The sequence below is a fragment of the Oncorhynchus gorbuscha genome, linkage group LG01 (assembly GCF_021184085.1).
Source record: "Oncorhynchus gorbuscha isolate QuinsamMale2020 ecotype Even-year linkage group LG01, OgorEven_v1.0, whole genome shotgun sequence".
In the NCBI taxonomy this organism is placed as follows: Eukaryota; Metazoa; Chordata; class Actinopteri; order Salmoniformes; family Salmonidae; genus Oncorhynchus; species Oncorhynchus gorbuscha.
This window is the reverse complement of record NC_060173.1, coordinates 22,580,858-22,606,856: the sequence shown is the minus strand read 5'-3', so window position 1 is coordinate 22,606,856 and position 25,999 is coordinate 22,580,858. Positions and strand designations below refer to the sequence as shown.

General features: G+C 46.6%; 1 protein-coding gene across 2 annotated transcripts in view; it reads right to left on the bottom strand.

The window, feature by feature from the left end:
• The window catches only part of tbxas1 (thromboxane A synthase 1 (platelet)), a 159,996-nt gene that overhangs the window by 58,889 nt on the left and 75,108 nt on the right, over positions 1–25,999 (bottom strand). For both annotated transcript variants that reach the window (XM_046348236.1, XM_046348246.1), the window contains exon 6: positions 11,898–12,014. In XM_046348236.1, the coding sequence (XP_046204192.1) occupies positions 11,898–12,014 (117 nt within the window). The remainder of the gene's footprint in view (positions 1–11,897; positions 12,015–25,999) is intronic.

Genomic DNA, 25,999 nt, shown 5'->3' with positions numbered 1-25,999 from the left:
TGCAGCTGGTAACTTCAAATGTAAACTACATCGCACACTCCTGTTCGCAAAACTATGTGGAGATATGGGATCAGAGCATGACAATGTTCTGATTCACACCGAGGCTTGGTGGTTATCAAGGGGGAGAGTTGGAAAGATGTTTCTCATTGAGAGAGGAACTGTTGTTATTCACAATGGATGTAAAAAACAGACTTTGTTGACTTTCTGCGTAATGAAAAGAAAATGTGTCTCCTTGCCTATGTAACAGACGTATTTATGAAACGGAACAAACTGAACACAAGCATGCAGGGAAATACATAAATATTGTACAGATGTGTGACCGAACCAGCAAACTCAAATCCATTTGACTGGGATCCTGGCTCAGATGACATGCAGGTAAGTCAAATCGAACAGCTGATCGAGCTGACATGTGACCGAATGCTGTAGACAACGCATTCACAGGTCACTATGGAGACAATTATAGAATGGCAAGACACGTAGCAGTCGGTCAATCATCTCGGTGTAACAGTTGGGATAATAGGACAATTTGATGTACAAGGCATATCTTATCCCTGGATTGAGGTACGTTTTTCAAGCCATATCTCACGCCGGCACCACTGTGTATTAATCTACACAAGAAGCCTGTCTGACCCTAGTGCAGCTGTAAGCTAGCTGGTCGGATCTGCTGGCTAATGCCCATGTACAATGCATACGGAAAGCATTCAGACTCCTTGACTTTTTCCACATTTTGTTATGTTACAGCCTTATTCTAAAATTGATTAAATATTTTCCCCCCTCATCAATCTACACACAATACCCTATAAAGATAAGGCAAAAAACAGTTTTTAGAATTTTTGGCAAATTTATCACATTTACGTAAGTATTCAGAGCCTTTACTCAGTACTTTGTTGAAGCACCTTTGGCAGCGATTACAGCCTTGAGTCTTCTTGGGTATGAATCTACAAGCTTGGCACACCTGTATTTGGGGAGCTTCTCTCATTATTCTCTGCAGATCCTCTCAAGCTCTGTCAGGTTGGATGGGGAGCATCACTAGACAGCTATTTCTGCGGAAAAAGTCAAGGGGTCTGAATCCTTTCCAAAGGCGCTGTATATTACCAAAATGATCCCTTTACATTTTTTCCTGTGCAAAAAATCCCTTTAAATCAAGACTCATCTGATAAATGGACAAAATGGAATCAGGGGTAAATGTTAAGTGGTCCACTTGCATTAATCAGTACATGAGGGGATACTGCTGCCCTGAGTGTTGTGCCAGCTACTCTCCTCCTCACCTCCAGCCCCTCTCAGAAAAGTGTCTGTGTGTGTGCATGCGTGCGTACGTGCATGCGTACGTGTGTGGGTGAGGACACCATGAGCCAAAGAGAGGAGCTGAATCAATTAAAATCCCATTAAAGCACCATTACAGAGGGCATTATCAAGGGGAAAAGAACCCTGATGATGATGGATCAAACACCGGTCTAATTAATAAATGTATTCATTAAGGGAAGAGCTCTTCTAAACATGGCGAATGCTGTGTTACAATGCAGGACTGAGAGAAACAGATCTCAAGAAAAGCACTCTCTCTCTGCCATCACCTTCTCCAGGGCAGACAGAGAGTTGTACTGCAGTAGCTCAGATTTCAAAAACAACAAATCTTCAAGACAACTCCTACCCACTGTGCAAAAACTGGTGGAATCAATGGTGTTTCCACGTCATTTTAACAACAAAAAATATATTTGATGGCGTTGAATCAACATGGGAAACTGATTGGATTTGCAAAAATTCCTCAATGTAAATCCATTAACATGGTGACACTTTTTGTTGATTTCATGTTGAATTCAAGTTAGTTGACAACTGACGTCTGTGCCCAGTGGGTAGTCTCTTCTTATCAATGAAAATGAGGGCACTAACACATATTCGACCACAGAAAGGACAGCTATGGCATGGAATATCTGTTAAAAGGACATGAGAAAAAAATGAGAGCGCCAAAGAGAGGGTGCGCTTGTGACCGCTGCTGAGAGAGAGTGGTGGTGTGACCACTGATGAGAGAGAGTGGTGGTGTGAGTGGTGCTTTGAGAGAGTGGTGGTGTGACCACTGTTGAGAGAGAGTGGTGGTGAGAGTGGTGCTGAGAGAGTGGAGGTGTGACAACTGCTGAGAGAGAGTGGAGGTGTGAGTGGTGCTGAGAGAGAGTGGTGGTGTGAGAGGTGCTGATAGTGAGTGGAGGTGTGAGTGGTGCCAAGAGAGAGTGGTATGTGACAACTGCTGAGAGAGAGTGGAGGTGTGAGTGGTGCTGATAGAGAGTGGTGGTGTGAGTGGTTCTGAGAGAGAGTTGTGGTGTGACCACTGTTGAGAGAGAGTGGTGGTGTAACCACTGCTGAGAGAGAGTGGTGGTGTAAACACTGCTGAGAGAGAGTGGTGGTGTAAACACTGCTGAGAGAGAGTGGTGGTGTAACCACTGCTGAGAGGGAGTGCTGGTGTGAGTGGTGCTGAGAGAGAGTGGTGGGGTTAGTGGTGCTGAGAGAGAGTGGTGGGGTTAGTGGTGCTGAGAGAGAGTGGTGGTGTGAGTGGTGCTGAGAGAGAGTGGTGGTGTTAGTGGTGCTGAGAGAGAGTGGCGGTGTGACTGCTGCAGAGAGAGAGTGGTGGTGTGAGTGGTGCTGAGAGAGAGTGGTGGGGTTAGTGGTGCTGAGAGAGAGTGGTGGGGTTAGTGGTGCTGAGAGAGAGTGGTGGTGTGAGTGGTGCTGAGAGAGAGTGGTGGTGTTAGTGGTGCTGAGAGAGAGTGGCGGTGTGACTGCTGCAGAGAGAGAGTGGTGGTGTGACTGCTGCTGAGAGAGAGTGGAGGTGTGAGTGGTGCTGATAGTGAGTGGAGGTGTGAGTGGTGCCAAGAGAGAGTGGTATGTGAGCAGTGCTGAGAGAGAGTGGTGGTGTGAGTGGTGCTGATAGAGAGTGGTGGTGTGACTGCTGCTGAGAGAGAGTGGAGGTGTGAGTGGTGCTGAGAGAGAGTGGTGGTGTTAGTGGTGCTGAGAGAGAGTGGTGGTGTGAGTGGTGCTGAGAGAGAGTGGCGGTGTGACTGCTGCGGAGAGAGAGTGGTGGTGTGAGTGGTGCTGAGAGAGAGTGGAGGTGTGAGAGGTGCTGATAGTGAGTGGAGGTGTGAGTGGTGCCAAGAGAGTGGTGGTGTGAGTGGTGCTGAGAGAGAGTGGTGGTGTGAGAGGTGCTGATAGTGAGTGGAGGTGTGAGTGGTGCCAAGAGAGAGTGGTGGTGTGAGTGGTGCTGAGAGAGAGTGGTGGTGTGAGAGGTGCTGATAGTGAGTGGAGGTGTGAGTGGTGCCAAGAGAGAGTGGTGGTGTGAGAGGTGCTGATAGTGAGTGGAGGTGTGAGTGGTGCCAAGAGAGAGTGGTATGTGAGCGGTGCTGAGAGAGAGTGGAGGTGTGAGTGGTGCTGATAGAGAGTGGTGGTGTGAGTGGTTCTGAGAGAGAGTTGTGGTGTGACCACTGTTGAGAGAGAGTTGTGGTGTGACCACTGTTGAGAGAGAGTGGTGGTGTAAACACTGCTGAGAGAGAGTGGTGGTGTAAACACTGCTGAGAGAGAGTGGTGGTGTAACCACTGCTGAGAGAGAGTGCTGGTGTGAGTGGTGCTGAGAGAGAGTGGTGGTGTAACCACTGCTGAGAGAGAGTGCTGGTGTGAGTGGTGCTGAGAGAGAGTGGTGGTGTGAGGGTGCTGATAGAGAGTGGTGGTATGACCGCTGCTGAGAGAGAGTGGTGGTGTGAGTGTTGCTGAGAGAGAGTGGTTGTTTGAGTGGTGCTGAGAGAGAGTGGTGGTGTGAGTGGTGCTGATAGAGAGTGGTGGTGTGACTGCTGCTGAGAGAGAGAGTTGTGGTGTGAGTAGTGCTGAGAGAGAGTGGTTGTGTGAGTGGTGCTGAGAGAGAGTGGTGTGAGTGGTGCTGATAGAGAGTGGTGGTGTGACTGCTGCTGAGAGAGAGTGGTGGTGTGAGTGGTGCTGAGAGAGAGTGGTTGTGTGAGTGATTCTGAGAGAGAGTGGTGGTGTGAGTGGTGCTGAGAGAGAGTGGTGGTGTTAGTGGTGCTGAGAGAGAGTGGCGGTGTGACTGATGCGGAGAGAGAATGGTGGTGTGAGTGGTGCTGAGAGAGAGTGGAGGTGTGAGTGGTGCTGAGAGAGAGTGGTGGTGTGAGAGGTGCTGATAGTGAGTGGAGGTGTGAGTGGTGCCAAGAGAGAGTGGTATGTGAGCGGTGCTGAGAGAGAGTGGTGGTGTGAGTGGTGCTGATAGAGAGTGGTGGTGTGACTGCTGCTGAGAGAGAGTGGAGGTGTGAGTGGTGCTGAGAGAGAGTGGAGGTGTGAGTGGTGCTGAGAGAGAGTGGTGTGTGACTGCTGCAGAGAGAGAGTGGTGGTGTGAGTGGTGCTGAGAGAGAGTGGAGGTGTGAGTGGTGCTGAGAGAGAGTGGTGGTGTGAGTGGTGCTGATAGAGAGTGGTGGTGTGACTGCTGCTGAGAGAGAGTGGAGGTGTGAGTGGTGCTGAGAGAGAGTGGAGGTGTGAGTGGTGCTGAGAGAGAGTGGTGTGTGACTGCTGCAGAGAGAGAGTGGTGGTGTGAGTGGTGCTGAGAGAGAGTGGAGGTGTGAGTGGTGCTGAGAGAGAGTGGAGGTGTGAGTGGTGCTGAGAGAGAGTGGTGTGTGACTGCTGCAGAGAGAGAGTGGTGGTGTGAGTGGTGCTGAGAGAGAGTGGAGGTGTGAGTGGTGCTGAGAGAGAGTGGTGGTGTGAGAGGTGCTGATAGTGAGTGGAGGTGTGAGTGGTGCCAAGAGAGAGTGGTATGTGAGCAGTGCTGAGAGAGAGTTGAGGTGTGAGTGGTGCTGATAGAGAGTGGTGCTGTGAGTGGTGCTGAGAGAGAGTTGTGTGTGAGTGCTGCTGATAGAGAGTGGTGTACTGATCCAGACAAAACCACACCACCACTCTCTCCCAGTACTACTGATCCAGACAAAACCACACCACCACTCTCTCCCAGTACTACTGATCCAGACAAAACCACACCACCACTCTCTCTCAGTACTACTGATCCAGACAAAACCACACCACCACTCTCTCCCAGTACTACTGATCCAGACAAAACCACACCACCACTCTCTCCCAGTACTGCTGATCCAGACTAAACCACACCACCACTCTCTCTCACAAACACAGAAAGAAATAACTAATCATTAGCTCTCCCTGAATGCAACTCCAATCTCAATGACGTTCTTAATTGCGTTCCAAGCCTATTTCTTTTGTTAGCTAATTTTACAGAGTATGAATCACACACTCAGAGAAAGTGAAAGATAGAAAAAGTATGCGTGTACATGTAACAGTATAACTTTAAACCATCCCCTCGCCCATACCCGGGCTCGAACCAGGGACCCTCTGCACACATCAACAACTGACACGCACGAAACATCGTTACCCATCGCTCCACAAAAGCCGCGGCACTTGCAGAGCAAGGTGAACCACTACTTCAAGGTCTCAGAGCAAGTGACGTCACCGATTGAAACACTATTTAGCACACACCACCGCTAACTAAGCTAGCATTTCACATCCGTTACATTTGCAATGCAATGAGAGCAGTTAGTTCATTTCAATAGCAGTTTAAATATGTCTGTCCACAGCAGCTGCCTCTGGTGTCACAGGTAGAGAGGCAGGCAGGCAGAGAGGCAGGCAGGCAGAGAGGCAGGCAGGCAGAGAGGCAGGCAGGCAGAGAGGCAGGCAGGCAGAGAGGCAGGCAGGCAGAGAGGCAGGCAGGCAGAGAGGCAGGCAGGCAGAGAGGCAGGCAGGCAGAGAGGCAGGCAAATCAAATCAAATCAAATTGTATTTGTCACATACACATGGTTAGCAGATGTTAATGCGAGTGTAGCGAAATGCTTGTGCTTCTAGTTCCGACAATGCAGTGATAACCAACAAGTAATCTAACTAACAATTCCAAAACTACTGTCTTATACACAGTGTAAGGGAATAAAGAATATGTACATAAGGATATATGAATGAGTGATGGTACAGAGCAGCATACAGTAGATGGTATTGAGTACAGTATATACATATGAGATGAGTATGTAGACAAAGTAAACAAAATGGCATAGTTAAAGTGGCTAGTGATACATGTATTACATAAGGATGCAGTCGATGATGTAGAGTACAGTATATACGTATGCATATGAGATTAATAATGTAGGCAGGCAGACTCATTAATCTCTCTCAATCACTGAGTCAGTGTATTAGTGTAGAGGGGACTTAACGAGCACATAAAACATGCTGTTCAAACAGGCCCCAGTAATTATGTTCCACATTGTAAAGCAGACCTACTGTTTGTTCTAATGACACTATTACAATGTCAAACCATACACAGAAGTCACAGAGAGGGAGAGGGAGAGAGGGAGGGAGGGAGGGAGGGAGGGGTGTGTGTGTGTGTGTGTGTGTGTGTGTGTGTGTGTGTGTGTGTGTGTGTGTGTGTGTGTGTGTGTGTGTGTGTGTGTGTGTGTGTGTGTGTGTGTGTGTGTGTGTGTGTGTGTGTGTGTGTGTGTGTGTGTGTGTGTGTGTGTGTGTGTGTGTGTGTGAGAGAGAGAGAGAGTGATGCAGTGCTTAATTTGAGCCGGAACAGGATCCAGCACCTATTTTCCCAGATCCGGTACCTTTCATGTCATTATTTATTCATTGTTTTATTGTTCTCACTGTAAACATTCTAATAAAAGTGATCAGAGTTCAATCAAGTTTCTTCCTCGTTATTTCTCCCACCCCCCAGAAAATAAGTACAAGTAAAAGAGTGGGGATGCTTCTGTGTAATCATCCTATCCTCCAGACCTGCTCTCTTATTTGTACATAGAGGTTATGGGGAGGGCCGGTGGTGTAAGTATCTGATCTTGACACAGGTCTTGGAAGTTCTGGTCAGCCAGTGAAAAGGTACATACGTAATCACGTCACTTTGCCTAGGCTAGTCATCTCTCTACTGAATTTGAAATGTGGGAAAGCCAAATAAAAAATGTATAAGAAAAGGCAATCGAGTTTGATGATGGGGGGGTAATGCATCCACCGATTAAGTGGAGCACATACAATCTGATCAAGAACAAGCAAACACACAGTTGAAGTTGGAAGTTATTAAAGTTATTAAAACACATTGTTCAACCACTCCACACATTTCTTGTCAACAAACTATAGTTTGGGCAAGTCGGTTAGGACATCCACTTTGTGCATGACACAAGACATTTTTACAACAATTGTTTACAGACAGATTATTTCACTTCTAATTCACTGTATCACAATTCCAGTGGTTCAGAAGTTTACAAACACTAAGTTGACTGTGCCTTTAAACAGCTTGGAAAATTCCAGAAAATTATGTTGTGGCTTTAGAAGCTTCTGATAGCCTAATTGACATAGTTTGAGTCAATTGGAGGTGTACCTGTGGATGTATTTCAAGGCAGAACTTCAAACTCAATGCCTATTTGCTTGACATCATGGTAAAATCAAAAGAAATCAGCCAAGGCCTCAGAAAAAGAATTGTAGACCTCCATAAGTCTGGTTCAAACTTGAGAGCAATGTCCAAATGCCTGAAGGTACCATGTTCACCTGTGCAAACAATAGTACGCAAGTATAAACACCATGGGACCATGCAGCCGTCATACCACTCAGGAAGGAGACGCGTTCTGTCTCCTAGAGATGAATGTACTTTGGTGCGAAAAGTGAAAATCAATCCCAGAACAACAGCAAAGGACCTTGTAAAGATGTTGGAGGAAACAGTTACAAAAGTATCTATATCCACAGTAAAACGAGTCCTATATCGACATAACCTGAAAGGCCGCTCAGCAAGGAAGAAGCCACTGCTCCAAAACCGCCATAAAAAAGCCAGACTACGGTTTGCAACTGCACATAGGAACAAAGATCGTACCTTTTGGAGAAATGTCCTCTGGTCTGATGAAACAAAAATAGAACTGTTTGGCCACAATGACCATTGTTATGTTTGGAGGAAAAAGGGGGATGCCTGCAAGCCGAAGAACACCATCCCAACTGTGAAGCACGGGGGTGGCAGCATCATATTGTGGGAGTGCTTTGCTGCAGGAGGGACTGGTGCACTTCACAAAATAGATGGCATCATGAGGACGGAAAATTATGTGGATATATTGAAGCAACATCTCAAGACATCAGTCAGGAAGTTAAAGCTTGGTTGCAAATGGGTCTTCCAAATGGACAATGATCCCAAGCATACTTCCAAAGTTGTGGCAAAATAGCTTAAGGACAACAAAGTCAAGGTATTGGAGTGGCCATCACAAAGCCCTGACCTCAATCCTATAGAGAATATGTTGGCAGAACTCCTACAAGACAGAACTGCCAAAGGAAGTGGTGTTGCAATCTACTGCAGAGATATCCTGCAGAGTTCTGTCTAACGATCCAGGTCTGTACCCAAACAGTTCAAACTTCTACTTTTAAAAATATATCTTTGAGGAAAACAGGTCTCTCACCGTTGCCGCTTGCTATAGACCACCCTCTGCCCCCAGCTGTGCCCTGGACACCATATGTGAACTGATTGCCCCCATCTATCTTCAGAGCTTGTTCTGCTGGGTGAACTACACAGTGACATGGTTAACACCCCGGCCATCCTACAATCTAAGCTTTATGCCCTCAATTTCACACAAATGATCAATAAACCCACCAGGTACAACCCCAAATCTGTAAACACGGGAACCCTCATAGATATCCTAACCAACTTGCCCTCCAAATACACCTCTGCTGTTTTCAACCAAGATCTCAACGATCCCTGCCTCATTACCTGCATCCGTAATGGGTCTGCAGTCAAACGACCACCCCTCATCACTGTAAAACGCTCCCTAAAACACTTCAGTAAGCAGGCCTTTCTAATCAACCTGGCCGGGGTATCCTGGAAGGATATTGACCTCATCCCGTCAGTAGAGGATGCCTGGTTATTCTTTAAAAGAGCCTTCTTAAATAAGCATGCCCCATTCAAATTTTTTAACAGGAACAGATATAGCCCTTGGTTCTCTCCAGACCAAACTGCCCTTGACTAGCACAAAAACATCATGTGGCATTCTGCATTAGCATCGAACAGTCCCTGTGATTTGCAACTTTTCAGGGAAGTTAAGAACAAATATACACAGGCAGTTAGGAAAGCAGAGGCTAGCTTTTTCAAGCAGAAATTTGCATCCTGTAGCACAAACTCAAAAAAGTTCTGGGACACTGTAAAGTTCATGGACAATACGAGCACCTCCTCTCAGCTGCCCACTAAACTGACGCTAGGAAACACTGTCACCACCGATAAATCCACTATAATTGAGAATTTCAATAACCATTTTTCTATGGCGGGCCATGCTTTCCACCTGGCTACCCCATCCCCTCACAACAACTCGCCAAACCCCCCCCCCCCACTTTTCCTTCACCCAAATCCAGATAGCTAATGTTCTGAAAGAGCTGCAAAATCTGGACCCCTACAAATCAGCCGGGCTAGGCAATCTGGACCCTCTCTTTCTAAAATGATCTGCCAAAATTGTTGCAACCCCTATTATTAGCCTGTTCAACCTCTCTTTCGTATTGTCTGAGATTCCCATAGATTGGAAAGCTGCCAAGGTCATCCCCCTCTTCAAAGGGGGAGACACTCTAGACCCAAACTGCTACAGACCTATATCTATTCTACCCTGCCTTTCTAAGGTTTCGAAAGCCAAGTTAACACCATACCTTCTCCGCTATGCAATCTGGTTTCAGAGCTGGTCATGGGTGCACCTCAGCCATGCTCAAGGTCCAAAACGATATCATAACCGCCATCGATAAAAGACAATACTGTGCAGCCGTATTCACCGACCTGGCTAAGGCTTTCAACTCTGTCAATCACAACATTTTATTGGCAGATTCAACAGCCTTGGATCAAATGATTGCCTCGCCTGGTTCACCAACTACTTCTCTGATAGAGTTCAGTGTGTCAAATCGGGGGGCCTGTTGTCCGGACCTCTGGCAGTCTCTATGGGGGTGCCACAGGGTTCAATTCTCGGGCCGACTCTCTACTCTGTATACATCAATGATGTCGCTCTTGCTGCTGGTGATTCTCTGATCCACCTCTACGCAGACGACACCATTCTGTATACTTCTGGCCCTTCTTTGGACCCTGTGTTAACTAACCTCCAGACGAGCTTCAATGTCGTACAGCTCTCCTTCCGTTGCCTCCAACTGCTCTTAAATGCAAGTAAAACCATATGCATGCTCTTCAAATGATCGCTGCCCGCACCTGCCCAGTCTGGTTAGACTGTAAACTCTCCTTCCAGACTCACATTAAAAATCTCCAATCCAAAATTAAATTTAGAATTGGCTTCCTATTTCGCAACAAAGCATCCTTCACTCATGCTGCCAAACATACCTTCGTAAAACTGACCATCCTACCGATCCTCGACTTCGGTGATGTCATTTACAAAATAGCCTCCAACACTCTACTCAACAAATTGGATGCAGTCTATTACAGTGCCATCCGTTTTGTTACCAAAGGTCCATATACTACTCACCACTGCAACCTGTACGCTCTCGTTGGCTGTCCCTCGCTTCATATTCGTAGCCAAACCCACTGGCACCAGGTCATCTACAAGTCTCTGGTAGGTAAAGCACCGCCTTATCTCAGCTCACTGGTCACCATAGCAGCACCCACCCGTAGCACACGCTCCAGAAGGGATATCTCTCTGGTCACCCCCAAAGCCAATTCTTCCTTTGGCCGCCTGTCCTTCCAGTTCTCTGCTGCCAATGACTGGAACGAATTGCAAAAATCACTAAGGCTGGAGACTTTTACCTCCCTCACTAGCTTTAAGCACCAGCTGTCAGAGCAGCTCACAGATCACTGCACCCGTACATAGTTCAACTTTAAATAGCCCATCCAATCTACCTCATCCCCATACTGTACTTATTTATTTATCTTGCTCCTTTTCACCCCAGTATCTCTACTTGCACATTCACCTTCTGCCCATTCTACCATTCCAGTGTTTAAGTGCTATATTGTAATTACTTCGCCACCATGGCCTATTTATTGCCTTACCTCCCTTATCCTACCTCATTTGCATGTGCTGTATATAGATTTTTCTACTGTGTTATTGACTGTATGTTTGTTTATTCCATGTGTAACTGTGTTGTTGTATGTGTCAAACTGCTTTGCTTTATCTTGGCCAGGTTACAGTTGCAAATGAGAACTTGTTCTCAACTAGCCTACCTGGTTAAATAATGGTGAACTAAAAATAAAAATAAAAAATTAAACTGAAAAAGCATGTGCGAGCAAGGAGGCCTACAAACCTGACTCAGTTACACCAGCTCTGTCAGGAGCAATGGGCCAAAATTCACCCATCTTATTGTGGGAAGCTTGTGGAAGGCTACCCAAAACGTTTGACCCAAGTTTTACAATTTAAAGGCAACGCTACCAAATACTAATTGAGTGTATGTAAACTTCTGACCCACTGGGAATGTGATGAAAGAAATAAAAGCTGAAATAAATTATTCTCTCTACTATTATTCTGACATTTCACACTCTTAAAATAAAGTGGTGATCCTAACTGACCTAAGATAGGACATTTTGTACTAGGATTAAATGTCAGAAATTGTGAAAAACTGAGTTTAAATGTATTTGGCTAAGGTGTACGTAAACTTCAAACTTCAACTGTATATAACCTCTGGCTTGTCATAATAAATTCAACGCTTGGCTGTACAACATGCAAAAAGGTAGGAAATGTGGGTGAAGAGGAGAGGAGATGGGTGATGATGGTGGTGGTGTTAGAGGAGAGGGGTGAAGAAAGGAGGAGGAGATAGGTAGTGATGGTGTTAGAGGAGAGGGGTGACGAGAGGAAGAGAGTAGATGGGTGAAGGGTAGAGGAGTGAAGAGGAGAGGAGTGAAAAGAGGAAGAGGAAAGGGGCTCTTGTCTTGCCTCTTTCATCTTGGCTGCGCTGAAGGAGGGGGTGAGGATGCTGCGTACTCTCTTCCAGTGCTCGTTCCTCAGCATCAGCAGACAGTCACTCATGGGCTTAGTAGCGGCACGGATTGTCTGCAAAGAAGAAATGAGGGAGACAACATTTCAAGAATATTCACACTCCAAAATTCTGGTACTGATCATGCACATAAAGTATGTGTGCACTCGCACGCAACCACGCACAGATCCCTCCCTCTGTATTGTATATAGGTGATTCAGAAATCTGAGACCAGAACCACAGGTCAGTGTGTGTATGTCTCCCTCACCACCCAGCCCCCACCACCTTGCCCCCAGGTCAGATCTTAGGACTCATGAAGAGATGGAGGAATCAGCATGCCCAGCCTGTCCTCTCTCGTGTTCTTTTCCTGTCCAGCAAGCGCATGTAGTCAATGGTTATCACTGTCCTTAGAGCCTATGGTCCTCTTTGGTGGAACTAACACTGGATACAATGCTAGAATACTGAAGATCTGGAGATACTGTGGAAATCCAGAGGAATACAGAACATTGCCACGTGACCTGAGCTAACACTGATCGCTTACCGATTGATGTTCATAGACGTTAATAAATGGTTATAAGGTGTTTATAAATCTTCATAAAGTATTCAGAAATGTTCATAAAGCATTAGGTGCCCAATGCAGGTGATTTCTGGCTGACAATACTTCATGGTTTATGTTGTGATGTTTACTTGTTTAAACAGTATCTATCATATTAGCATTTTCCCATGCTTGTATAATATTCCAGACAAAATGTAATAACATTTATAATTTCTTCATCTGTGTGTCTTGGTATTGTTCCATCGGTGAGAATTAAGTAGCGCCCTAACGCAATAACATTTATGGAAAAGGAAACTGTTGTTCGGTAGTTTAGAGTGCTTGATTAAAATAAACCATTTATATTTTTTGAGGCCACAGCATTACAGTGGAGTGTGTTTGTGTCTATGCCTCCATGGAGACTATTTTACGGGTCTGCTCCTGCTGCTGGTCGCAGATGGTGTAGGGGCTCTGGAACATACACACATGCACGAATGCACACACGCATGCATACACACACACACGCACGCACGCACACACACACACACACACACACACACACACACACACACACACACACACACACACACACACACACACACACACACACACACACACACACACACACACACACACACACACACACACACACACACACACACACACACACACACACACACACACACACACTCACACATACGCACAGCAAGACCCACATCTCAACACTACACGATCGCATACACCACTCAGTAACACAGCAAGTGCCACATCTCCATAATACGAATCCCACACACACAGCAGGGCCCAGATCTCAGCACCATATGCACATCCAGCACTCTGTGAGCTACTGCTCGACTGGTTGTTAAGTGAACAATGAGTCAGGAGTTTGGGAATGGGAAGCCGACCAGTAAACATCATACACTCTTAGAAAGCATCATACACTATCTAGAACCTTAAAGGGTTCAAGAACCCTTTTTGGTTGCAGGTAGAACCCATTTGGTTCCAAGTAGAACCCCTTTAGGTTCAACATGGAACCAAAAAGGGTTCTACCTGGAACCAAAAAGGGTTCTACCTGGAACCAAAAGCAGGTTCTCCTATGGGGACAGCCAAAGAGTTTTCTGAGTCAAATTCACTAAATCAAACATGTAAAACATTTCACTAAGCTCCTGTATCCACCCTGGATCTAAAGACTGTATATGTGTGCGTGTGTGCTGCATACATACCACAATATTTCTGGGTGATTGGTGCACAACATTTCTGGGTGATTGGTGTTAACATCTGTCTATATACTGTATTGGGAGTTGTATTTTACATGATGTGCATGACTGCCATGATTATTCTGGTTGCCAAAAATATAATTACATATGATTCACAAAGCAATACAGTTGGGGCGGCAGCGTAGCCTAGTGGTTAGAGCGTTGGACTAGTAACCGGAAGGTTGCGAGTTCAAACCCCTGAGCTGACAAGGTACAAATCTGTCGTTCTGCCCCTGAACAGGTAGTTAACCCAATGTTCCCAGGCTGTCATTGAAAATAAGAATATGTTCTTAACTGACTTGCCTGGTTAAATAAAGGTCAAATTAAAAAAATATAGCCACCACCCTGTTCCATTGTCAGGGTAATTCTGAATCACAAAAATACCTATGATGACATCACACAATCAAACCAGACAATAAGGTAGAATGTTGGAATTTATAAAGTTTGGTTGCATTTATTTAAAGTGTCTGCTAAATGATCATTAGTAGCCTACCAAACTTGCAAACAGCCAGTAATGGCCTGTACTCAGTGCTCTATTGTCCCTCCATCAGGCTCTATTGTGCCTCTGATCACTCTGTCATCAATGCAAATGCTTTAGGAAATTACATCCGACACTTCATGAGAAACCTGGCATTCTGAGTTTGAGTGGACCTGTTGTGCAACGAGAGCCAGCTCCTCATAGCTGCTTGATGCATAGAATTAAAGTGTTCCTATAAGCCCATGTTGCACAACATTTCGATAGGCTATGCTATTCAATTATGTGAGAAAATAACGTTTTTATGTTATAAAGAGAAGGATCGCATCAGCTTTCTGTAGGCTTACAATTTTTATTTCTCAACTTTCCTAATATTAAGCACATTGTTTTGCTTTACAACTGGAGTAGCCTACCTGGCTGGCTTGAAAATGAGCTGTGGGAAACGCGTCCTCCATTCGCTAGTCAAGCGCATATGGATAACATGTATTTTTTCCCCTGTTCCGACAGGTCCATGATAATGGTACATTCTGAATCAAAACAAATTTCACACATTTTTTTTTTTTTTTTACCTTTATTTAAACGGGCAAGTCAGTTAAGAAAACATTCTTATTTTCAATGACGGCCTGGGAACAACAGTGGGTTAACTGTCTGTTCAGGGGCAGAACGACAGATTTGTACCTTGTCAGCTCGGGGGTTTGAACTCATAACCTTCCGATTACTAGTCCAACACTCTAACCACTAGGCTACGCTGCCACCCCGCTACAGTACCAGTCAAAAGTTTGGACACAACTACTCATTCCAGGGTTTTTCTTTATTTTTTAAAACAATTTTCTACATTGTAGAATAACAGTGAAGTTATCAAAACTATGAAATAACACATGTGGAATCGTGTAGTCACCAAAAAAGTGTTCAACAAATCAAAATCATCATTAGAGATGCATCATGCAGCCTTAGCCTATATGTTTTGATTTCTAAAACATTCTAACATTTCTGTCACAACTAATGTTACATAAATAACTCTAAATGAAGCTTATAGGAGGACCTGTTTCTTTGTTAACCGCTCAGCACAGATAGACCCATGTGCCCAATCCCTCAGAAATCCTTTGGGAAAAATATCCTTTATATTTTTTCAGTTACAGTAGATGTTCCAAAGGTCCACATCAGTGGCTTGTAACCTATGCGTGGAAGCTGGAGATGCTAAACATGTTTAAGCTAATTAACGGTAAATGACTGTGAGACTGGCAGATATTTGCATGGCAATCAACGGCTGACAAAATGTCACAACCTCCACAGCCCTATGTGCAGCGAAGAAAGACCTAGAAAAATTGCAGCTGGCTCAACAAAGCAGCACGTCTAGCCCTTAACTGCACACATGGAACTAACAACATGTATGATAGTTTTTCATGGTTGAGGGTTGAGGAGAAATTGACTACGTCTCTTCTAGTCTTTTTAAGAAGCATTTGTGTGTTGAAAATGCCGAAGCACTTGTATAATCTATTTGCCTACACTTCTAACAGACATACATACGCCACCAGGCACTTAAAACTTGTGTCTTGCCCATTCACCCTCTGAATGGCACACATATACAGTCCATGTCTCAATACTTAAACATCCTTCCTTAACCTGTCTCCCTTTCATGTACTCTGATTGAAGTGGATTTAAGGAGTGACATCAATTAGGGATGATAGCTTTCACTTGGATTCACCTGGTCAGTCTATGTCATGGAAAGAGCAGATGTTCATAATGTTTTGTAGAATCAGTGTATAACTCGTATTTATTTATTTAAATTATGTCCTTATCTATAACTGTTCTGTACTTGTCATGTATTTGTACATTTTATGTGGACCCCAGAGTGGCTGCTGCATGTGTAGTAGCTAATGGGGATCCTAATAAACGTAACTAAACTAAACTGAGCCCACTCTCTCAGGCCTCTGCTACAGGCAGGGAACAGGTTCACCAGTATCTTCCTGGCCTGGAGGTTTTACCCCCAGAGAAGTCTACCTCAACCCCATAAAGCCCACTCTCTCAGGCCTCTGCTACAGGCAGGGAACAGGTTCACCAGTATCTTCCTGGCCTGGAGGTTTTACCCCCAGAGAAGTCTACCTCAACCCCATAAAGCCCACTCTCTCAGGCCTCTGCTACAGGCAGGGAACAGGTTCACCAGTATCTTCCTGGCCTGGAGGTTTTACCCCAGAGAAGTCTACCTCAACCCCATAAAGCCCACTCTCTCAGGCCTCTGCTACAGGCAGGGAACAGGTTCACCAGTATCTTCCTGGCCTGGAGGTTTTACCCCCAGAGAAGTCTACCTCAACCCCATAAAGCCCACTCTCTCAGGCCTCTGCTACATGGAGTGGAGGCAGTTGTGCACCTCAGCCTTACTCACACAGTAAGATTCCTTTTCTACCAACCTTACTATCTACACTGTTAAAACTATCATTGTCTGAAAACAAAATCTCCAATATTTTTATGACTTCATGTTTTCCAGCTTGCCTCCTCTTCCTGTCGTGAGGCCACTCAGTCTCTCTCTGAGTTCTCCAGTTGTGAGCAGCACTGGGAGGACCGGTGCAGACAGGTCCAGTACATTACAAACAACTCCTGTCTGAGTCGCAGCAATGGCTTCTGGTCTGCTAACTCAAGGAGACGAGGCGCAGCAATGGCTAAGTTCTACAAGAGACTGAGAAAGGCTGAGGACATTTTTCGATAATGATGAAGAGGAAAAGGAGATGGGGCACCAAAGGGCATGCAGCTTGTGAGCTTTGAGTATCAGGCGGTGTCGGAGTTGGTTGTAGCCTTTGGCTTCCTGTCTCTCTCAGATTGACAAAACATGAAAAAACATCAAGATGTTTTCTCAATACAGTGCAGATAGTTCAGGTACCATTAATTGACTCTTAATTGACTATTTAGCAGTCTTATGGCTTGGGGGTCGAAGCTGTCTCGGATCCTGTTGGTCTGTGATCCGATGCTCCTGTACCGTTTGCCGGACGGTAGCAGAGTGAACAGTCTATGGCTTGGGTGGCTAGAGTTTTTGCCATCTTTTCGGGCCTTCCTCTGACACCGCCTGATATAGAGGTCCTGGATGGCAGGGAGCTCAGCCCCAGTGATATACTAGGTCATCCGAACCACCCTCTGTAGCGTTTTGCGGTCAAGGGTGGTTCATTTACCATACCAAGTGGTGATTGCAGCCCGTCAAGATGCTCTTGATGGTGGCGCTGTAAAACTACTTTTTGGGGATCAGATGGCCCATGCCAAATCTTTTCAGCCTCCTGAGGCGGAAGAGGTGCTGCCGTGCCCTCTTCATGACTGTGCGGGTGTGGACCATGTTAAGTCCTTAGTGATGTGGAAGACAATGAACTTGAAGTTTGTGACCTGTTCCACAACAGTCCCTTAATGTGGACAGGGGTGTTCGCTCCCTTCTTACTCCTATAGTCCACCATCAGCTCCTTAATCTGACTGACATTGAAGGAGAGTTTGTTATCATGGCACCACGCTGCTAAGTCTCTGACCTCCTCCCTGTAGGCTGTGTCATCACCCTTTCTGAGCAGGCCGACCACCGTCGTGTCGTCAGTACACTTGATGATAGTGTTGGAGTTGTGCATGGCTCGCAGTTTGGGTGAACAGGGAGTACAGCAGGGGACTAAACACCCATGAGGGGCCCCCGTGTTTAGGGTCAGTGTGGCGGAGGTGTTGTTGCCTATCCTCACCAGCTGGGACCGACCCGTCAGGAAGTCCAGGATCCAGATGCAGAGGGAGGGGTTCAGTCCCAGGGTCCCTAGCTTGGTGATGAGCTTGGAGGGGACTATGGTGTTGAATGCTGAGCTGTAGTCTATGAGCAGTATTCTCACATCATTATATCCCCTCTTGTCCAGGTGAGAGAGGGCAGTGTGACATGCAATTGAGATAGTGGATATGTTGGGGGCTGTATGCAAATTGGTGTGGGTCTAGGGTGTCTGGGATGATGGTGTTGATGTGTGTCAAGACCAGCCTTTCAAAGGACTTCATAATTACAGATGTGAGTGCTACAGGGCGATAGTCATTTAGGTGGGTTGCCGTGGACCTCTTGGGAACAGGGACAATGGTGGCCAGCTTGAAAAATGTTGGGATTACAGACTGGGACAAGGAGATTGAAAATGTCTGTGAAGACAGTTGCCAGCTGTTCTTTGAGTACGCGTCCTGGTATTCCGTCTGGCCTGGCGGCCTTGTGATTGTTAACCTGTTGAAAGGTTTTGCTCACATCGGCCACAGAGAGCGAGATCACACAGTCATACGGAAAACAGAGGCTTTCATGCAATGCACAGTGTTATATTCCTCGAAGCAAGCATAAAAGGGATTTAGCTCGTTCGGGTGTTCTGCATCGTTAGGCAGCTCATGGCTAGATTTCCCTTTGTAATCCATTATCGTCTTCAAGCCCTGTCACATACAACAGGTGTCAGAGCCAGTGTAATAGGATTCCACCTCCCACCTATTGTCACGCCCTGGCCTTAGTATTCTGTGTTTTCTTTATTATGTTGGTTAGGCCAGGGTGTGACATGGGTGATTTATGTGTCTTGTTTTAGGGGTTTTGTAGTCGATGGGGTTGTGTTCAGTTGAGTGTTCTAGGTAAGTCTTTTTTTTCACCTTTATTTAACCAGGTAGGCTAGTTGAGAACAAGTTCTCATTTGCAACTGCGACCTGGCCAAGATAAAGCATAGCAGTGTGAGCAGACAACACAGAGTTACACATGGAGTAAACAATTAACATGTCAATAACACAGTAGGAAAAAAAGGGGGAGTCTATATACATTGTGTGCAAAAGGCATGAGGTAGGCGAATAATTACAATTTTGCAGATTAACACTGGAGTGATAAATGATCAGATGGTCATGCACAGGTAGAGATATTGGTGTGCAAAAGAGTAGAAAAGTAAATAAATAAAAACAGTATGGGGATGAGGTAGGTAAAAATGGGTGGGCTATTTGCCGATAGACTATGTACAGCTGCAGCGATTGGTTAGCTGCTCAGATAGCAGATGTTTGAAGTTGGTGAGGGAGATAAAAGTCTCCAACTTCAGCGATTTTTGCAATTCGTTCCAGTCACAGGCAGCAGAGAACTGGAACGAAAGGCGGCCAAATGAGGTGTTGGCTTTAGGGATGATCAGTAAGATACACCTGCTGGAGCGCGTGCTACGGATGGGTGTTGCCATCGTGACCAGTGAACTGAGATAAGGCGGAGCTTTACCTAGCATGGACTTGTAGATGACATGGAGCCAGTGGGTCTGGCGACGAATATGTAGCGAGGGCCAGCCGACTAGAGCGTACAAGTCGCAGTGTTGGGTGGTATAAGGTGCTTTAGTGACAAAACGGATGACACTGTGATAAACTGCATCCAGTTTGCTGAGTAGAGTGTTGGAAGCAATTTTGTAGATGACATCGCCGAAGTCGAGGATCGGTAGGATAGTCAGTTTTACTAGGGTAAGTTTGGCGGCGTGAGTGAAGGAGGCTTTGTTGCGGAATAGAAAGCCGACTCTTGATTTGATTTTCGATTGGAGATGTTTGATATGAGTCTGGAAGGAGAGTTTACAGTCTAGCCAGACACCTAGGTACTTATAGATGTCCACATATTCAAGGTTGGAACCATCCAGGGTGTTGATGCTGGTCAGGCGTGCGGGTGCAGGCAGCGAACGGTTGAAAAGCATGTATTTGGTTTTACTTGCGTTTAAGAGCAGTTGGAGGCCACGGAAGGAGTGTTGTATGGCATTGAAGCTCGTTTGGAGGTTCGATAGCACAGTGTCCAAGGACGGGCCGGAAGTATATAGAATGTTGTCGTCTGCGTAGAGGTGGATCAGGGAATCGCCCGCAGCAAGAGCAACATCATTGATATATACAGAAAACAGAGTCGGCCCGAGAATTGAACCCTGTGGCACCCCCATAGAGACTTCCAGAGGACCGGACAGCATGCCCTCCGATTTGACACACTGAACTCTGTCTGCAAAGTAATTGGTGAACCAGGCAAGACAGTCATCCGAAAAACCGAGGCTACTGAGTCTGCCGATAAGAATATGGTGATTGACCGAGTCGAAAGCCTTGGCAAGGTCGATGAAGACGGCTGCACAGTACTGTCTTTTATCGATGGCGGTTATGATATCGTTTAGTAACTTGAGCCTGGCTGAGGTGCACCCGTGACCGGCTCGGAAACCAGATTGCACAGCGGAGAAGGTACGGTGGGATTCGAGATGGTCAGTGACCTGTTTGTTGACTTGGCTTTCGAAGACCTTAGATAGGCAGGGCAGGATGGATATAGGTCTGTAACAGTTTGGGTCAAGGGTGTCTCCCCCTTTGAAGAGGGGGATGACTGTGGCAGCTTTCCAGTCCTTGGGGATCTCAGACGATATGAAAGAGGTTGAACAGACTGGTAATAGGGGTTGCGACAATGGCGGCGGATATTTTCAGAAATAGAGGGTCCAGATTGTCAAGCCCAGCTGATTTGTACGGGTCCAGGTTTTGCAGCTCTTTCAGAACATCTGCTATCTGGATTTGGGTAAAGGAGAACCTGGAGAGGCTTGGGCGAGTAGCTGCGGGGGGGCGGAGCTGTTGGCCGAGGTTGGAGTAGCCAGGCGGAAGGCATGGCCAGCCGTTGAGAAATGCTTGTTGAAGTTTTCGATAATCATGGATTTATCGGTGGTGACCGTGTTATCTAGCCTCAGTGCAGTGGGCAGCTGGGAGGAGGTGCTCTTGTTCTCCATGGACTTCACAGTGTCCCCGAACTTTTTGGAGTTGGAGCTACAGGATGCAAACGTCTGCCTGAAGAAGCTGGCCTTAGCTTTCCTGACTGACTGCGTGTATTGGTTTCTGACTTCCCTGAACAGTTGCATATCGCGGGGACTGTTCGATGCTATTGCAGTCCGCCACAGGATGTTTTCATGCTGGTCGAGGGCAGTCAGGTCTGGAGTGAACCAAGGGCTATATCTGTTCTTAGTTCTGCATTTTATGAACGGAGCATGCTTATCTAAAATGGTGAGGAAGTTACTTTTAAAGAATGACCAGGCATCCTCAACTGACGGGATGAGGTCAATGTCCTTCCAGGATACCCGGGCCAGGTCGATTAGAAAGGCCTGCTCACAGAAGTGTTTTAGGGAGCGTTTGACAGTGATGAGGGGTGGTCGTTTGACTGCGGCTCCGTAGCGGATACAGGCAATGAGGCAGTGATCGCTGAGATCCTGGTTGAAGACAGCGGAGGTGTATTTGGAGGGCCAGTTGGTCAGGATGACGTCTATGAGGGTGCCCTTGTTTACAGATTTAGGGTTGTACCTGGTGGGTTCCTTGATGATTTGTGTGAGATTGAGGGCATCTAGCTTAGATTGTAGGACTGCCGGGGTGTTAAGCATATCCCAGTTTAGGTCACCTAACAGAACAAACTCTGAAGCTAGATGGGGGGCAATCAATTCACAAATGGTGTCCAGGGCACAGCTGGGTGCTGAGGGGGGTCGGTAGCAGGCGGCAACAGTGAGAGACTCATTTCTGGAGAGAGTAATTTTCAAGATTAGTAGTTCGAACTGTTTGGGTATGGACCTGGAATGAATGACATTACTTTGCAGGCTATCTCTGCAGTAGACTGCAACTCCTCCCCCTTTGGCAGTTCTATCTTGACGGAAGATGTTATAGTTGGGTATGGAAATCTCAGAATTTTTGGTGGCCTTCCTGAGCCAGGATTCAGACACGGCAAGGACATCAGGGATAGCAGAGTGTGCTGAAGCAGTGAGTAAAACAAACTTAGGGAGGAGGCTTCTGATGTTGACATGCATGAAACCAAGGCTTTTTCGATCACATGAGTCAACAAATGAGGGTGCCTGGGGACATGCAGGGCCTGGGTTTACCTCCACATCACCCGCGGAACAGAGGAGGAGTAGTATGAGGGTGCGGCTAAAGGCTATCAAAACTGGTTGCCTAGAGCGTTGGGGACAGAGAATGAAAGGAGCAGATTTCTGGGCATGGTAGAATATATTCAGGGCATAATGCGCAGACAGGGGTATGGTGGGGTGCGGGTACAGCGGAGGTAAGCCCAGGCACTGGGTGATGATGAGAGAGGTTGTATCTCTGGACATGCTGGTTGTAATGGGTGAGGTCACCGCATGTGTGGGAGGTGGGACAAAGGAGGTATCAGGGGTATGAAGAGTGGAATTAGGGGCTCCATTGTCAACTAAAACAATGATTACTAACCTGAACAACAGTATACAAGGCATATTGACATTTGAGAGAGACATACAGTAATCACAGGTGTTGAATTGGGAGAGCTAGCTAAAACAGAAACTAAAACAGTAGGTGAGACAACAACAGCTAATCAGCTAGCACAACAACAGCAGGTAAAATGGCGTTGGCTAGGCAGGGATGGTCGGATTAACTACACACAGAGCCTGAGTGCGGCTGGGGCCGACAGATAAAACATAAACAAGCAGAATGGAGTACCGTGATTAATGGACAGTCTAGCATGCATCAGCTATGTAGCCAAGTGATCAGTGTCCAGGGGGGCAGCGGTGGATGGGGCAGGGAAGCTGGACTGGCGAGTGTTATCCAGGTTAAAAAACAGTTAGCAGTGGCTAACAATGACTAAATAGCTTGTCGCTAGTTGGCTGGTTAGCTTCTGGAGGTTCTTGAGTGTGTTCTAAAAATTTAAAATAATGGCGATTCCGTATCACATTGGGTGAGGCAGGTTACCGGAAGGTATAAACAAAATATAAATTGAAAAGAGCTAGAAAGTAAATATGGGTCCAGTGAGTGTTTGGGACGCGGCGATTCAGTCGGTTAGCAGGCCTGTGCTAACAAGCTAACAGTTAGTAGGCCAGGGCTAAACAAGGTAGCAGTTAGCGGACCGGGGCTAAACAAGCTAGCAGTTAGCAGGCCGAATTAGCAAGCAAGGAGATAGCAAGGGCTAGAAAGTAAGCCTTTGGGGGACGTCGCGATGGGGTGAGTCTGTTTATTCCTCTTCATGTGGTGACATCGATAGACCGGTCATGGGTCCGGATATTGTAGCCCAGGAGTATGCTTCGGTGGTAGCACAGGAGCTCTGGCCGGGCTAGCTTCAAGCTAAGTGGGTGGAAACGCTAGCCAGGAGTAATCATCCGGGGTTGCGGTTAGCTAGATAGCTAGTTGTGAGGAATCCAGCTGAAAATGTTCCGTTTGCGGTGGGAATCCGGTGGGAATCCGGGGATAAAAAATAATAGGTCTGTCATGCTCTGGTTAGAGTCGCGTTGTTCGAACTGGCGAGAGCTTTCCGAGCTAAAGGTTAGCTGATGACCGGTTAGTTGAAGACCGCTAGCAATGGTTTGCTGACTGATAGCTGGTAGCTAGCTGGTAGCTAGCTGACTAGCTTCAGTTGAGGGGTTCCGGATCCAAAGTAGATATAAATACTTTAGAAGAAAATAGCTACATTGGGTGAGGCGGGTTGCAGGAGAGTATTTAGAAGTTGAGGTTTAATAAAATGTTTTAAAAGATATGCGAAGAAAAATATGTTAAAAAATTTTTTTAAACGATATATACAAGGGACACGACACGACAAGACGTTCGACTGCTACGCCATCTTGGATTAGTGTGTGGATTAGTCTATGGTTGCCTGGAGTGGTTCTCAATCAGAGGCAGGTGTTTATCGTTGTCTCTGATTGGGAACCATATTTAGGCAGCCATATTCTTTATGTCATGTTTGTCATTTATTATCATGTCTTGTCCCTGTGCTCCCCATTCTATTCGTTTCCCTCTGCTGGTCTTATTAGGTTCTATCCCTCTCTCTCCCCCTCCCTCTCTCACTCTCTCACTCTCTCGCTCTCTCTTCTCTCTATCGTTCCGTTCCTGCTCCCAGCTGTTCCTATTCCCCTAATCATCATTTAGTCTTCCCACACCTGTTCCCGATCCTTTCCCCTGATTGGAGTCCCTATTTATTCCTTTGTGTTCCGTTCCTGTCCTGTCGGTTCCTTGTTTAGAATTCACCGTGCTGTGATTGTGTATCGCCCTGTCCTGTCGTGTTTTTGCTGTGATTGTGTATCGCCCTGTCCTGTCGTGTTTTTTGCCTTCATCAGATGCTGCGTGTGAGCAGGTGTCTCTGTCAACTACGGCCTGCGCCTACCCGAAGCGACCTGCAGTCTGTGGCCGCTTCTCCTGTTATTCCCCTCTACAGACTAGAGGATTTCTGTTATTCCCTGTTTGGACTTGAATAAACTCTGTTTCTGTTAAGTCGCTTTTGGGTCCTCTTTCACCTGCATGACAGAAGGAACCGACCAAGGAATGGACCCAGCGACTTCAGACGCTCGTTACACTGCCGTCGAGATCCAAGGAGCCATGCTCGGCAGACACGAGCAGGAATTGTCTGCTGCTCGCCATGCCGTGGAGAACCTGGCCGCTCAGGTTTCCGACCTCTCTGGACAGTTCCAGAGTCTACGTCTCGTGCCACCTGTTACTTCCTGGCCTGCCGAGCCTCCAGAACCTAGGGTTAATAACCCACCTTGCTACTCCGGGCAGCCCACTGAGTGCCGCTCCTTTCTCACGCAGTGTGAGATTGTGTTCTCTCTCCAACCCAACACATACTCTAGAGAGAGAGCTCGGGTTGCTTACGTCATTTCACTCCTTACTGGCCGGGCTCGAGAATGGGGCACAGCTATCTGGGAGGCAAGGGCTGATTGCTCTAACAAGTTCCAGAACTTTAAAGAGGAGATGATTCGGGTTTTTGACCGTTCAGTTTTTGGTGGGGAGGCTTCTAGGGCCCTGGCTTCCTTATGCCAAGGTGAACGGTCCATAACGGATTATTCTATTGAGTTTCGCACTCTTGCTGCCTCTAGTGAGTGGAACGAGCCGGCGCTGCTCGCTCGTTTTCTGGAGGGACTCCACGCAGTGGTTAAGGATGAGATTCTCTTCCGGGAGGTTCCTTCAGATGTGGACTCTTTGATTGCTCTCGCCATCCGCATAGAACGACGGGTAGATCTTCGTAACCGGGCTCGTGGAAGAAGAGCTCGCATCAACGGTGTTTCCCTGCTCCGCATCGCAACCATCTCCCTCCTCTGGCTTTGAGACTGAGCCCATGCAGCTGGGAGGGATTCGCATCTCGACTAAGGAGAGGGAACGGAGGATCACCAACCGCCTGTGCCTCTATTGCGGAGTTGCTGGACATTTTGTTAATTCATGTCCAGTAAAAGCCAGAGCTCATCTGTAAGCGGAGGGCTACAGGTGAGCGCAACTACTCAAGTCTCTCCATCAAAATCCTGTACTACTTTGTCGGTCCATCTACGCTGGACCGGTTCGGGTGCTACATGTAGTGCCTTGATAGACTCTGGGGCTGAGGGTTGTTTCATGGACGAAGCATGGGTTCGGAAACATGACATTCCTTTCAGAGAGTTAGAGAAGCCTACGCCCATGTTCGCCTTAGATGGTAGTCATCTTCCCAGTATCAGATTTGAGACACTACCTTTAACCCTCACAGTATCTGGTAACCACAGTGAGACTATTTCTTTTTTGATTTTCCGTTCACCGTTTACACCTGTTGTTTTGGGTCATCCCTGGCTAGTATGTCATAATCCTTCTATTAATTGGTCTAGTAATTCTATCCTATCCTGGAACGTTTCTTGTCATGTGAAGTGTTTAATGTCTGCCATCCCTCCCGTTTCTTCTGTCCCTACTTCTCAGGAGGAACCTGGCGATTTGACAGGAGTGCCGGAGGAATATCATGATCTGCGCACGGTCTTCAGTCGGTCCCGAGCCAACTCCCTTCCTCCTCACCGGTCGTATGATTGTAGTATTGATCTCCTTCCGGGGACCACTCCTCCTCGAGGTAGACTATACTCTCTG